Genomic DNA, 13399 nt, shown 5'->3' on the forward strand with positions numbered 1-13399 from the left:
AAACGGTTGTTTTATGATTTTATATCGTTATCGCAAGAGGCTGCAATGTATATCGCAATATGGATTTTAGGCCATATCGCCCATCTCTAGTCCACGGCGATAGACCCTTTTCACCCAGATCCATCGTAGGACACACGGGTATCGCTCTGCTTTTACCGACCAGGGCATGGATGGTAGACTTATTACCCAGGGCTACCCTGCCACATAAAAGGAGCAGACCCCTAATTAGTGTTACCAGGCTCACCCACGATTTGTCCGACCATGACGGGGCCTGTGGTACGGCCCAACACGGTTCCACCTGGCCTCATAGTGCTGTTGTCTCTTTGGGTTCCTGACGGTGGGCTCTGTGATCTCCCCCCCCCCTCCAGCACGGCATCGTGCCCATCGTGGAGCCTGAGATCCTTCCCGACGGCGACCACGACCTGCAGAGGACCCAGTACGTCACCGAGAAGGTCAGTGGCCGCGGCCGGTTCCCGTGGCAACCTGTGTGTGTGTGTGTGTGTGTGTGTGTGTGTGTGTGTGTGTGTGTGTCAATATTTGAATGATTGAATGAATGACCACAGCATGGCTGCAATGTGGGCTCTTGGCTAACCTATGCTTTGTTGTTCATACAACTAATGAGCACAATAGTGAGCATGGGAACAGTATGAGCCGTTATGTCTCAATCAAAGAGCCCAAATGAAGAGAAGTTCAACACAAGGTCAAATTCTGCCTCCTCACAATCAGTTTGGACTTTCTAATGATGCGGTGTTGTGATAGGAGAAAAAAGGCCAATAGATGGTCTTCTTTGATTTTCTCTTTGTGTCCGATTATATGTTTAGCGTATTCCCTAATCCATTATATCAAATTACATTGAATTTACATAGCTGAGGCCTTTACCAAAAGCACTTGCAATGAGTGCATTCAACATTTGGATTTTAATTTAGGGCATTTAGCAGACGCAAGTGCCGAGCATTAGCCATTGTGAGGTTAACCCCTTCCCCGTATACAACAAGAAATTCAACCATGAAGATACAACCCGGACATCGCAAGAATCATGCATCAAACTCATCAAATAAGCAAACTGCATCGTCGGGTTTCAGTGAGCGGACCAATCACAGCCCTTGCCGCTGCGTCGCCTCGACGGAAGGTTACAATTTCTGGGGGGCGCACTTCCGGCCCTCGCGGTGGACGCAAGGAGGGTCCGCACGGACGCAAGGGGTCCGTAGCCCCCTTGGGTTGCGTGACCGTGGCGCCATGATCCGCCCTTGAGGGTTGTTCAGTGTTGTCCGCAGTGCATGTGAGTGACGTGAAGGACGTCCTGTCACAGGTGCTGGCGGCCGTCTACAAGGCTCTGTCCGACCACCACGTCTACCTGGAGGGCACCCTGCTCAAGCCCAACATGGTCACCGCCGGACACTCCTGCACCAGGAAGTACAGCGCCCAGGAGGTCGCCATGGCAACCGTCACCGCCCTGCGCCGCACCGTGCCCCCCGCAGTGCCAGGTGAGGCGGGCGGACGGACGGACGGACGGGCGGGCGGACGGTTGGATGAGTGGATGAATGATGGATGATGGATGGAGGGATAACAGTAGGGGTGCAAAGGTGTACTTGAGACAATAATATATTTTATATTTATACTATGCTTTATAAATATATAAAATAGAAATACATTATTTTATAAGATATGTTTTGGAGCAGGATCTATTGTTAAATATGTAAAAGCCTTTGCTGTTGCGCAGTCATGCATTGTTGTTGCTTATGGTGGATGATGATGTATGGAGTGGTGACAGTTAGATGGATGATTGCACAGATTGAAAGATAAATGAAAGAATAAGACTGTAGCAAGGCCCTTTTCTAATAGGAAAAAATACAGGCTTCACTTACTTTACTTTCTTCTTTCTTTTTACTTAAATTCAACCAAACAATGTGCAGGCAACCCAATAGTTATTATAATCAATCAATAGTCATTCAAGAATCCAACCGATGACTTTGAAGTACGGTCAATGATGGTATGATGATTAAGAAATAACTCAGTATTCTAGATCTCATATACTACCAACTTCTAATCAAATGTTAACTTATACAGCGTTGACAAACCACATGTAACACACATAACACATCTCTACTCTGAGCCGTTACTTATAACTCTCTCAAACCACATGTAACACACTTAACACATCTCTCTGCTCTGAGCCGTTACTTATAACTCTCTACACCTACATGTAACACACATAACACATCTCTCTACTCTGAGCCGTTACTTATAACTCTCTCCACCTACATGTAACACACATAACACATCTCTCTACTCTGAGCCGTTACTTATAACTCCCTCTCTCCAGGCGTGACCTTCCTGTCCGGAGGTCAGAGCGAGGAAGAGGCCTCCATCAACCTGAACGCCATCAACCAGTGTCCCCTGGGCCGGCCCTGGGCCCTCACCTTCTCCTACGGCCGCGCCCTGCAGGCCTCAGCCCTCAAAGCCTGGGGGGGGAAGAAGGAGAACGGCAAGGCCTGCCAGGAGGAGTACATCAAGAGAGCCCTGGTGAGTGTGGAGGTCTGGGGCTTCTCTCCCGAGCTGGAACACCCAGTGTTTGCGGTCAGGTCATCATGCGGTTAACGGTGTGGGATGTTTGTTGTAAGGCAGCAGATATCTGCGTGGACTCTGCACTTGCGTCCTACATTTACATTTACATTGAGGGCATTTAGCAGATGCTTTTATCCAAAGCGACTTACAATTAAGTACATTCGTCAGAAGAAAGGGAAACAACAATGAATCACGTCGTTACAGTCAGGATGTCCATAGAAACAAGTGCTAAGCATTTACAATTGCTAAATCAACCCATTCACCGTATACAACTAGATAGCTAGGATAAGACGCTACACGATTCTAAGTACTTTTTTTTAAGGGCCTCCTTAACTGAATCAAAGGTTGTGACGTATTGTACAAGTTAAAGAATATCCTACTGTAATCAGGAAAAGCTTTTCTGTATCAGAATTAGAACCGTGCACCTCTGTAAGACTGCGCGCTACTCCTTTTGTCATTTCTACATGAACTTGAGTCTTATAGCTTAAAGTTAAGTGAAGTTTAGTTTGGTATAACGCCTTATCAACAATGGACTTAAGAGACAGCTTCAGAGAGACAGAATCACTGATGAGCCTCACTTTTGTCTTCCATTTGAGTCGTGTTGTCGCCGCTTTAGTTCATTCTGTCTAACCGTATCTTTCGTTTCCCCCCCCCCCCCCCTACAGAACAACAACCTGGCCTCCCAGGGCAAGTACGTGTCCAGCGGAGACAAGGGGGCGGCGGGGGGAGAGTCCCTCTACGTAGCCAACCACGCCTACTAGACGTCTCCCAGCCGGCCCCCCCCTCATCACATGACTACGACATGGTCCAGGGAGCCTAGATGTTTTCCAACCGGTCACCTGCTGCATCGCACACGGGCACATCAGATACCACCCCCTGTACCCCCTGCCCCCCACTCCAACACACTCCTCCCGCCAGGGTTTCTAACCACGGACTTTGTTAACGTCACTCATGGTTATTATTATTTTTTGTTGTGCTGTCACGTGTCGTGCTGTGTCACTTTAGTCCCTGTCCCCCCCACCCCATCTACTGTGCACTCGAAACCCCCTCCATATGAGTATAAAAAAAGAAAAAAAAACCAGTCCTCCCTGACTGTTGTCAGGGATACGACCCTGCGGTATTAACGTTGTCCAGTGAGGTGTGTGCGTCTCTTAACCCCTAGGTCTTGTGTGAGTATAAGATCTATTTTAATAAATCCTAAGTAGTCGTGCCTTCATCTCTCCAAACTCCCAACACCTGCTGGAGGAAGACCTAGGCTGGTTCAATCGAATTGTGTCGACGCTTATAACTAAAGTATATGCACTGGAGGAAAAACAAATAAAATATAACTGATACTACTACATTTTTTGGATTCATTTTTTTCTTCAATTTTCTTAACAATGAGCTTACTAGTGTCAAATATATTAATATGCACGCCATTAAGATTACCTTGTTTGAATACACCAACTGGTGTAGTGGCGGATGGTAGGCAACTTTTCTAATTACTTGACTTATGCAAAGATGAGTGCGCTTTGTGATCTTAGATTTACCTCCTTTATTGTGGTCATTAGTCTAGGGTGCAGTAATAGGAGATTGATTAATTGATCACGATTTGAAATAATGTAATTAAGGTTTTACATTGAACAACATCTATCATTCTTTAGTCAAGTCATATTTAAAACAATACTTACGTGGTCCAAACCACGTCATTTTAACAGTCGGTAAGCAGGTAGAGAGTCTCAACGGCGCTTCCTTGTGGTGTACTAGTGGAATAGCAGCCTGCTCCTCAATGCGCCTCGTCATCCCAATGCAAGGAAGCAGATGTCCACGCCGCCCCCTTGTGGTGAACTGGCGGAATATCAGCCTGCTCCTCCGCCATGTGCTCCGTCGTCCAAATACAAGGAAGCAGATATTTTCATCATAAGCTGAAGCTTGGAAATAAATTATGTACGTTATAACCAGGGTTAAGAAAATTAATGAAATGAAACGATATCTAGTAAAAGAATGGTTTGATCAATGGCGTGAATTAATAATGGCGGAACGTTCGTGTTGAATGTGTTTTCAGAAGGACTTATTTTTGTGAAACACCGCAGGTTGAAACATGAAAATGCGAAGAGGATGTGAAACAAGACAAGTATATTTTATTAGTGTCAGCTCATATTTCTTTGTCCTTCGTCTTTAACATAAACCTACCATTCGCTATGGATATATTTGGCCATATGCAGTAAATATAATATTAGGAAAGTCAACATTGTCTAAGTGGCAGAGCTGACAGCCTGTTTACCAGCTTAACCGGTTAACGAGCTGGTTATTTATCCTAAAGTCACTAGTTTCCCTGTCTGGTAGATCATGGACGAAGCAGACAGCCTGGACGCAGATCGCGTGATCACACATAATCAGGTTGAGGGTGAGTCAGAGATCTGACAGAATTGTCATTTAATAAATATGGTTTTCTTTGTGTATAACGTTAAAATCAACTGTTTATTCCACAGTCATTTATTCTGTATTCCCTACAGGCCGTTCATCAAAGATCCGCAATTGGTCTGGATTCTGGTAAGAATACTGGTTCTTATAACTTGCAGCTCACTCCCTTTTTACGACCCCAGTAACTATTGTTAGAGAGTGAAAATCTATTGTTTACCAAACGTGTAGGTTCCCGTTAACGATTCATATGTTTGACCTCCCCCGTCAGGGTGCTTGGATTGTGCAACAACTTTGCCTATGTGGTGATGCTGAGTGCAGCCCATGACATTCTGACCAAACAGCAGTCGGACAACTCAACAACTCCTGTAAGAATAAAACCAATATATAGGCCTATCGGCTACAAACGTTCAATACTAGAATTAGGTTTTGCAATAGCCTTATTCAAACAGTTTCGGTCTCTGTTGCAGACTCCACCCTCACTGGACGGTAACTTTGAAGTGAGAAATAGTAGCAACAGCACGCGCTATGACTGCAACCCTGTCTCTACTGCGGTAAATACATTAAACACCATCCCACAAACATAAATGTGTCTTCGCATATCATGAGTGAGACTCACCACACACAATGTATATTTCTTCCAATGCAACAAACCGGTGCAAAAGTGCATTTTTTCATTACTTATTATAACATATTCGTGCCAGCAGTGTTGGTTTAAAAACCTATCTATATTGGAATGCTTATTTTTGTCATCCCCCTGAGTTTTTGTTGTAGTTGCGCTATTCAATGTATTGGCTACACAATCTTATTGTGAGGAACATATTCCTCAACATTATATCAATGTGTCCCTTCCTTCCTGTTATTATTCCCTCTTTGAATTCACCATGATCAGGTCCTCACCAGTTGTCATTGCATTCAGTTAGTTAGGGCCAATAATAGATTAAAAACCTATCTAGGGTTTATCTGCCTTGTTTGCTTAGAACCAGGGTCGTGTGCCATCATTCTTAGTCCATTCTTAGTCCTACGGATAGAGGTATGATGTTGATCCCGACTCCCTCTTCCCCTGCTCCCCAGGTGGTTTTATTGGCTGACATTCTGCCCTCCCTCGTCATCAAGCTGTCCGCTACGTTCTACATCCACCATGTGCCCTATGGGTAAGTGACGACTTCACAGGCTCACTGGTAGGGTTGTACCCATACGGACACAGCCCTACCTTCAACCTCACAGGGTCATTATTATATCTTATTGTTTATATATTTCGTACTGATCATTTGAGGTCAGGCCACACCACATTGGCACATCCCTAATTTGGTCATATTTAGATGATTGATAATATTAAATGAGATGATCTTTATTTTTCTAGCTTTGTTTACCCGGTAAAATATTCGACACAATTCAACATCCAGGACACAAAGATACAGTTCAAGGCAAAAACGCAATACAGGGTTTGATAATAAAAGTCTGCATGCGACTCCTGGTGACATTCCCACTTCATTTGAGAACGTCTTAGTTTACAGAGTTGTTTGTTTTGCTGAAGTTCACTCCAAAAATATAATGCGTAATTGAAAATAGACGTAGAGACAGCTGCACATATACAGAAGTACAACTTGTATGTAGTATGTGTGCTGGTTTAACCAGCTAAAGTTAGTCTTCTGTGTTGTGTTTCGGTTCCCTAGGTTCAGAGTGCTGTTCTGTGTCGGCGCCACAGTGACCAGCTTTCTGCTGGTGTCCTTCTCCACAACCATATCCATGAGCATTCTTGGTAATTGAGCTCACGCTTTATTGAATACGTTGTGTGCTGCTGATGTTTAACTTATTGAATTAGTCTGAATTATTTACACGCGACACGTGATAGCCCACTGAGTACAGGTTGGATGGGCGTCCCTTGCACAAGACATATGCATCTGAAATTTATCTTCATTTATAAGGCATCGTTACCCAAATTGCCTATAATGATTAACAGCCTTAACTTAAGGATTTTTGATAACAATGAGACTTTGTGATCAAATAAAAGGTTAAATATAATGAATTTAAAACACTGAGATGACTTTTTACTGCTATTAATAACATCCAGGTTGGGGAAATGTTGACGTTGTCACACAGATGACATGTTTGTACTCTCTACATTCTGCTAGAACCGTTTTCGATATACATATTCTGTCCTCAACGATTATTATTTGACATGAACCATGCGTCTCTAGGTGTTGTCTTTGCCAGCATGGGGTCCGGACTGGGAGAGCTGTCCTTCCTTTCCCTCACAGCCTTCTTCAGCAGGTGAGAACATTTCATCCTCCCCCTGCTACCTTTCTATTTCCAGTCTGCCATGGTGTCCGCTAGGCCATTGTTTTTCTACCTGTGGTATCCGGGTTTTTATTCTGGGAAAAACCCAAATATAAACAATATACAACAATCCTAAAAAAATATATAGATGATTATATTGTACATTTTGTTGCGTAAATATTGTATTCTCAGTTACAAAATAGTGTCGCTTTGTGCATTGATTCCATTCAGATTCAGATTCAGATTGAACTTTACTGTCAGTGTGCAGAATACAAGTTCAGAGACAACGAAATGTGGTTGGAGATCTAAATAGTAGTGCAAAATAGAGGTTAAGGTGCGGTTTGAACCTGGCATATTCCATCATATATATGCGAAAATAAATCATTCAAGCGGCCTCTTAGCTCCCCAACCAATATGTCACTGATTGATTTCTCTTTTCTCTTCCATCGTCTTCATTTTTCCATCCCCCATTCGACCTTCACCACCATCATCCTCCTCCTCCTCATCCTCAGTGACGTGCTGGAGGGCTGGGGGTCGGGCACCGGGGGGGCGGGCGTGGCCGGGGCCCTCATGTACTCGGCGCTGACCCAGGCGGGCCTGTCGCCCCCGGATACGCTGCTCACCATGTTGGTGGTGCCCGTGGCCATGCTGCTCAGGTGAGAGGCCCCCACGCGGAGGGTCCACGGGGTCACAGGGTCACAGGGCTGATCTGGGATCCGTCCTAATGCGTGTTACGGTGGTCCGTTTCGTTGTGATTCGCCTCGTGCTTCCTGCTAAATGTCCACATTTTTTTTAACTCCAGCTCCGTTGCCGGCGCTGTTTCAGTTGTCTAATGCTCGACCGAAAATTCAGTTGGTTTTATATTTATATAATAGCCCAGAGACCACTGTATGGCTGCGTACAACAATCGCCATTGGCTACATGTCGGGAGTTCGTGATTGGTCCGATCGACAGCCGGGAAACAGAAACCTTCCCTTTTTCGGGCTACCATGAGGCTCAATGCTCGAGTGATCAAACCTAAGCTTGAGCGTTAGGAGACTAGATTTGGAACAGACCCTTTGAATCCTGAAAGACCCAATTGTAAGTTTTGCGTTTTGTTTGCAATTTTCCGCAAAATCTTTGTGTGTTGCGCTCATCTCAGCCTCATGGTGAACACATGCGGTTCTCTATGGGTCTCTCACACTATACTCACAAACTCCCAGCTATTTCTTCCTGCTGGCCTTCCCACCGATGTTCCCCCAGTGGCGTAGACTACGAGAGGCGGGGCCTATGGGGAGGGGCGGAGCTGAAGAACGACGCCGGCTGATGGACGAAAGGGAGGAAGAGGAGGAGGAGGAAGAGTCTGAGCAACAGGAGAAAGGACCCAGAGGTGGGTGATGGCGATGGGTGATGGGTACCTGGCAAATCAAATCAACTGACCTAAGAAATATTATGGGTAGATAAAGGGATTTCAGTTGCTTGACATGTAGTTGCTGCCATACAAAGAGCAATAACAGGGTCGAAGTGATGGCCTGGATGGGTTTGTTTACAGAGTACCTTGCAGCTGTGCCTCATGCCTGAAGTATAGTTTACACAAGGTTTGCTAAAGCTTGCGCTCTTGCGTAAACGTTCCCACGTTTCCATTGTTAGACAGAGTTGTCACATGCTGATAGGATGATGAAGATGATGATACTGGAATGAAAGCTGACAAAGCCTGCTCGCTTACTTCTTGTTTGACTGCACATTGTCGCCCAGCGTGCCGTATCTCTGTTTTACTCAACCGGGGCCTGGTCGAGCTAGACGGAGGCACAGTGGACAAAGACAGAAAATTACAGATCACAACTGTGAAAAATAAACGATAAAATCTCAATCTATAGAAATATTGGACACCACCCACGACATAGGGTCACGCAGAGGAACCAGGCTAGCTAAAACATTGACGGACTGACGGGCCTGTCTCTAATTTCTTTTAGTCCGATTTGAAAGGCATCCTATGAGGTCAGCTCCCCGAGATTGAGCTCATGTTAGCCAGTTCTCAGCCGAAAGCCAGTAAAAGCCTATGAATATTTGAGTACAAATATGCGAAAGGTCTTCTGCCCCGTTTAGTACAGGCTTTTAGGGACCGGAACAAGCAAGTGTTTGGATCCCATGAGATCTTACTTTGGCTGCACTTTGCTGCTGAATAATAACCACGTCTCTCCTCCCTGAACACATCAGAGGACAGAGCCAGCGGACCCCTCTCTTGTACTGAGAAGATGCGCACCATCAAAGTGAGTGAATGCACACACACTCACACACACACGAAATTGATACAATCCTGTATTTTGTATCAACTCATTCCAAATCACTGGCTCAACAGGCATGTGCCTGAGCATATCATTAATAAACCAGCATGTATAACGAATGCATAACAAAGAGAAATCAGTTTTGTACGACCATACCTCTCTTTGTTCTTTGGTCCCCATCACTCAGATGATCCTGAAGTTTGTGCTCCCCCTGGGCACGGTTTACTACGCAGAGTACTTCATCAACCAGGGTCTGGTGAGTGAACACACCCCTCTGGTTCTATCTAGATCTGGTCCCCTCCGAGTCCCATCACAGAGGGCATCAATCACACAAACAACACAGCAGTACAGAATCACACGACACATCATTTTGTTTGTTTGGTAAATTAATAAGTCGACTTTTTAGGATTGTCGTCAAGAGACTTGTCGTTAGGGAGCAGATAGCGGTGAGCTCAACGATGCCAATAGGTGCCTGGATGATGACACTGGGACACAGAAGTGTCATCAATTGTAGCGCATCAGAATACATCATTTTTTTATTTCTGAAAAATTGCTCTGGGCTCATCTGTAGTCAATCATCTCTTTGTCAGAACCAGACCTAGTAGGGCTACAGCTGCTTCTCCTTGTTGCTCTATTTCTTGTGTGCGATTTGTTTGCTTTCTTTTCTCCCGCAGCTGGAACTTCTCTTCTTCCCAAAATCCACGATGACTCACGCTGAACAATATCGCTGGTCAGTAACTGTCTTTGAACCGTATGGTCTTGTCTTTGTGAGTATGTGAGTGTGGGTGTGGGTGTGTGTATAGGTGGGTGGGTGTGTGTGTGTGTGTGTGTGTATAGGTGGGTGGGTGTGTGTGTCTGTGTGTGTGTATAGGTGGGTGGGTGTGTCTATAGGTGGAAGGGGGTGTGTCTGTATTAAAACCATTGCGCACAGCACCAATTGCAGTAAAATAAAGGGTTGGTACAATGCCAGTCATGATCATATTGTCAGGTCAAGAGCATTTTGCTTGTATAGCCCACTCTCAGCAACCATAGGAAGCCTGCAGTGTGGAGAAGACGCCGATGGTTGTACCCTTGAACTCCACAGTCCAGTGTAACTGAAAATGTATGTCCTTTGTGAATCCAAAGAAAGCATTGAGTGTGTGTGTGTGTGTGTGTGTGCGCTGGTCCACACAGGTACCAGACCCTGTACCAGGTGGGCGTGCTGGTGTCCCGTTCCTCCCTGCGGTGTGTGAAGATCAGGAACCTCTGGGCTCTGGCGCTGCTCCAGGTGTGTGTGTCCATGGACCAGCTGTGTGGGGTTTCATGACTAACATAATTACCCTAATATACTTCTGGTTATTCTGGCCTTGCTCATTCTTGGCAGCGTGTGTGTTTACATTTCGCAATGTCGGGCAGACCGACCACTTGTGGGTGTTTACTTGCATTTCATTTGGCAGTATTAGCATTGTCAAGCATGCTAGTTGAGTTATTCTGTGACTTGCATTTGTAAGCTTGCCTTTGATTCCTACAGCATTTCTACACTAGTATCTGGTTCTCTACTCTAAACATTGGCCCTGATATTGATTATAATTACATTATTCTTTGTCTGATCGCTAGCAGAGCCGTTTATAGCAACAGTATCAATAGTGAGGCAGGCTAAATGGGACCATTAGTGTTTGTAACTTTCAGTGAATGAACTGCATGTTTGTCTGCATTTAATAAATCCTCTCTCTCTCCCACACTCTCTCTCTCTTTCTCCCTGAGATCAGATGGTGAACGCAGTGTTCCTGCTGTCTGCGGTGTATTTCCAATTCCTGCCCGCTCCATGGCTGGTGTTAATTGTCGTCCTCTATGAGGGCTTACTGGGGGGTGCGGCCTACGTCAACACCTTCTACTTCATAAGCAAGGAGGTCAGTCTGTGGTTCTATGAGTTGAGTCTATGAGCACGGCTGGTTCATTGATAAAGCTGAACGCCATTCCCAGTGCTTTATCAAGGAAGAAATCACATATCCAAAAACAAAAGATTGGAATTAATTATTCCAAATATTATTCCAAACCTTTAGAAATTGAAGTTGTGTTCCATGAGCTATGGATTGTCATCATCATGCGCTGGGTGTTTCACCGTCTCCAGTCAGGTGACCGGGAGAGGGAGTTCGCCATGGCTGCTGCCAGCGTGGGAGACACCCTGGGCATCGCCCTGGCCGCCCTCACCGCCTTCCCCGCCCACAGCTACTTCTGCTCTCTGTGACAAAGCCCAGGGGCCACACCCAGCGGGGCCACACCCACCGGGGCCAAACCTACCGGGGCCACACTTAAAGGGGCCACACTTAAAGGGGCCACACTCAGAGCGGCCAAAATGGTGGATCTCTGTAGCCAGCCCCACACTTACTGCCAGGCATTGTCTTATAGCACAGTCCTGTTTATTCCAGTCACTCCTTGGCTGTTTATTCTAGAAATGTATTTAAAAATGGCCTAGCACATCAAGCACATATTTTTCTTCACTCACTGGGTCTGGTCAGCCTGCTGTGGGTAGTGTTTGTCGAGGGTTGGTCAGTCCAAATTTCCAAAAACGGTTTTGAGCATGCGAGATTGAGCCTAGCTATCACCACCCATCATTCTGTACATTCTGAACATGCACAGTGGCTACCACGGTACGAGGACCTGACCATGCATAGCAAAGGTGAAGAACACATCGCTAACGTGCAAACCAAACGTGATACATTTCCTGAACTCAACTCTTGAAAAAGTTTTATGCAAAGGTTTATGCAAACCTTTGCAATGGCTGCTAATGGAAATACACACGGTTGTGAATGTGATATATACCCCTAGGCTCTATCCACTTGTTTTTAAATATGTGGCCTACTGCAGAAGGCCACGTGTATATATACCGTATACTTTGGAATTCAAGGTGTAGGTTTTGCGGCCTGTGATGTGCAATTCAGATCCAGTAGGAGTTATGGATAGCAGCGGCTTCTCAAGACTCATTTAATGCATTACATTTTTATCTTGCGTATTATTATTTTCCAAAAACATTCCCTTTTTGTGATTTATTTTTATTTATAAGAAGGTTCTTGTTCAGCATACCTAGAAAAGGTTGGACCAAACTGAACCTATGCCTCTCCTTGACTCATCCACATAGTTTGAGAATCTGCTGAAATCACACCAGACATTCATGTACATTATATAATTTTCATGAATATTGTTGTTAGATGGTTGAAACGTGAAGTGAGCGGGTCATGATTCTACCTAAAATTAGAGCAGCTGTCCACTAGACACTTTCATTTTGTATTATTATATTGTTTTGTAATTGCTCTACAATGGACTTGTAAGGCAAAATGGTGAATCGTTGTTAAATTGTTAAATCAACACACTTTTTTTGCAACTGTAGTTGCAATGTGCAGATTGCTACTTAAACGATGTCTTACTGATATTAATTGGCCTCTGCCAATGCTTGGGTGTTTTAGATGATGTGCTTTTCTGACTTAATGTTAAATCATCTTTACAATGTGTTAGGTTTATTCAATAGTAAATGTTTCTCAAGGATTATCCAGAGAGACAAGCTAAAAATAGGATTCAGAACTCCCATAATGCTCTCTGGGAGTAACTGAGAACTATCTCATTAATATTAATCAGTAATTGGTTGCCAGCTAAAGTGCACAACTTTTTTGACATCTTTTAAATCTTCACCAACATGTGGCATAATGTGTTATTATGCCACATGTTGTTGCTATAACTATGTTTTTACTTGACATAACACAGCAAAAACTGTCTAATATATCATGAAAATACAAATGATAATAAAAACGATTTAAATTGTTTTGGAATTACATGTTATTTTCTGTGCAATACAACAGTCTTTTTTTTTGTTTCTTGAAACTATACAAAAACCGAATATTTGACATTTTTATTCA

At 44.5% G+C, this 13399-nt stretch overlaps 2 protein-coding genes across 4 annotated transcripts in view; both read left to right on the top strand.

Annotated features, from left to right (window-relative positions):
• The window catches only part of LOC307082990 (fructose-bisphosphate aldolase A-like), a 9313-nt gene extending 5406 nt beyond the window's left edge, over nt 1-3907 (top strand). The window contains exons 5-8 of the mRNA XM_079746759.1: nt 369-452; nt 1310-1484; nt 2324-2523; nt 3231-3907. Of these exons, the coding sequence (XP_079602885.1) occupies nt 369-452; nt 1310-1484; nt 2324-2523; nt 3231-3326 (555 nt within the window). The 3' untranslated portion in view covers nt 3327-3907. The remainder of the gene's footprint in view (nt 1-368; nt 453-1309; nt 1485-2323; nt 2524-3230) is intronic.
• A 708-nt stretch (nt 3908-4615) lies between these two features.
• Nucleotides 4616-13253, top strand: cln3 (CLN3 lysosomal/endosomal transmembrane protein, battenin). 3 transcript variants are annotated; one of them, XM_079746144.1, is made up of 16 exons: nt 4616-4678; nt 4875-4951; nt 5037-5097; nt 5237-5333; nt 5436-5519; nt 6040-6119; nt 6642-6727; nt 7167-7239; nt 7758-7901; nt 8448-8614; nt 9442-9494; nt 9697-9765; nt 10184-10239; nt 10683-10776; nt 11258-11398; nt 11620-13253. In XM_079746144.1, exons 2-16 carry the CDS (start codon nt 4894-4896, stop codon nt 11734-11736), a joined length of 1380 nt encoding a protein of 459 aa, XP_079602270.1. In that variant the 5' UTR covers nt 4616-4678; nt 4875-4893; the 3' UTR covers nt 11737-13253. The 3 variants fall into 3 exon arrangements, with proteins under 3 accessions (XP_079602270.1, XP_079602271.1, XP_079602269.1); XM_079746145.1 differs by having other exon boundaries at nt 4619-4678; nt 5061-5097; XM_079746143.1 differs by having other exon boundaries at nt 4633-4678; nt 4891-4951; nt 5061-5097.
• The last annotated feature ends 146 nt before the right edge of the window (nt 13254-13399 follow it).

Source organism: Pollachius pollachius (genome assembly GCF_949987615.1).
Source record: "Pollachius pollachius genome assembly, chromosome: 11".
In the NCBI taxonomy this organism is placed as follows: Eukaryota; Metazoa; Chordata; class Actinopteri; order Gadiformes; family Gadidae; genus Pollachius; species Pollachius pollachius.

Coding starts and splice junctions, on each gene's coding strand:
- cln3 (XM_079746143.1), top strand. CDS start 4,646: ATGAAAATGCGAAGAGGATGTGAAACAAGACAA. Junction 8,615..9,441: donor ACAGGAGAAAGGACCCAGAG/GTGGGTGATGGC, acceptor TGAACACATCAG/AGGACAGAGCCAGCGGACCC. Junction 10,240..10,682: donor CACGCTGAACAATATCGCTG/GTCAGTAACTGT, acceptor TGGTCCACACAG/GTACCAGACCCTGTACCAGG.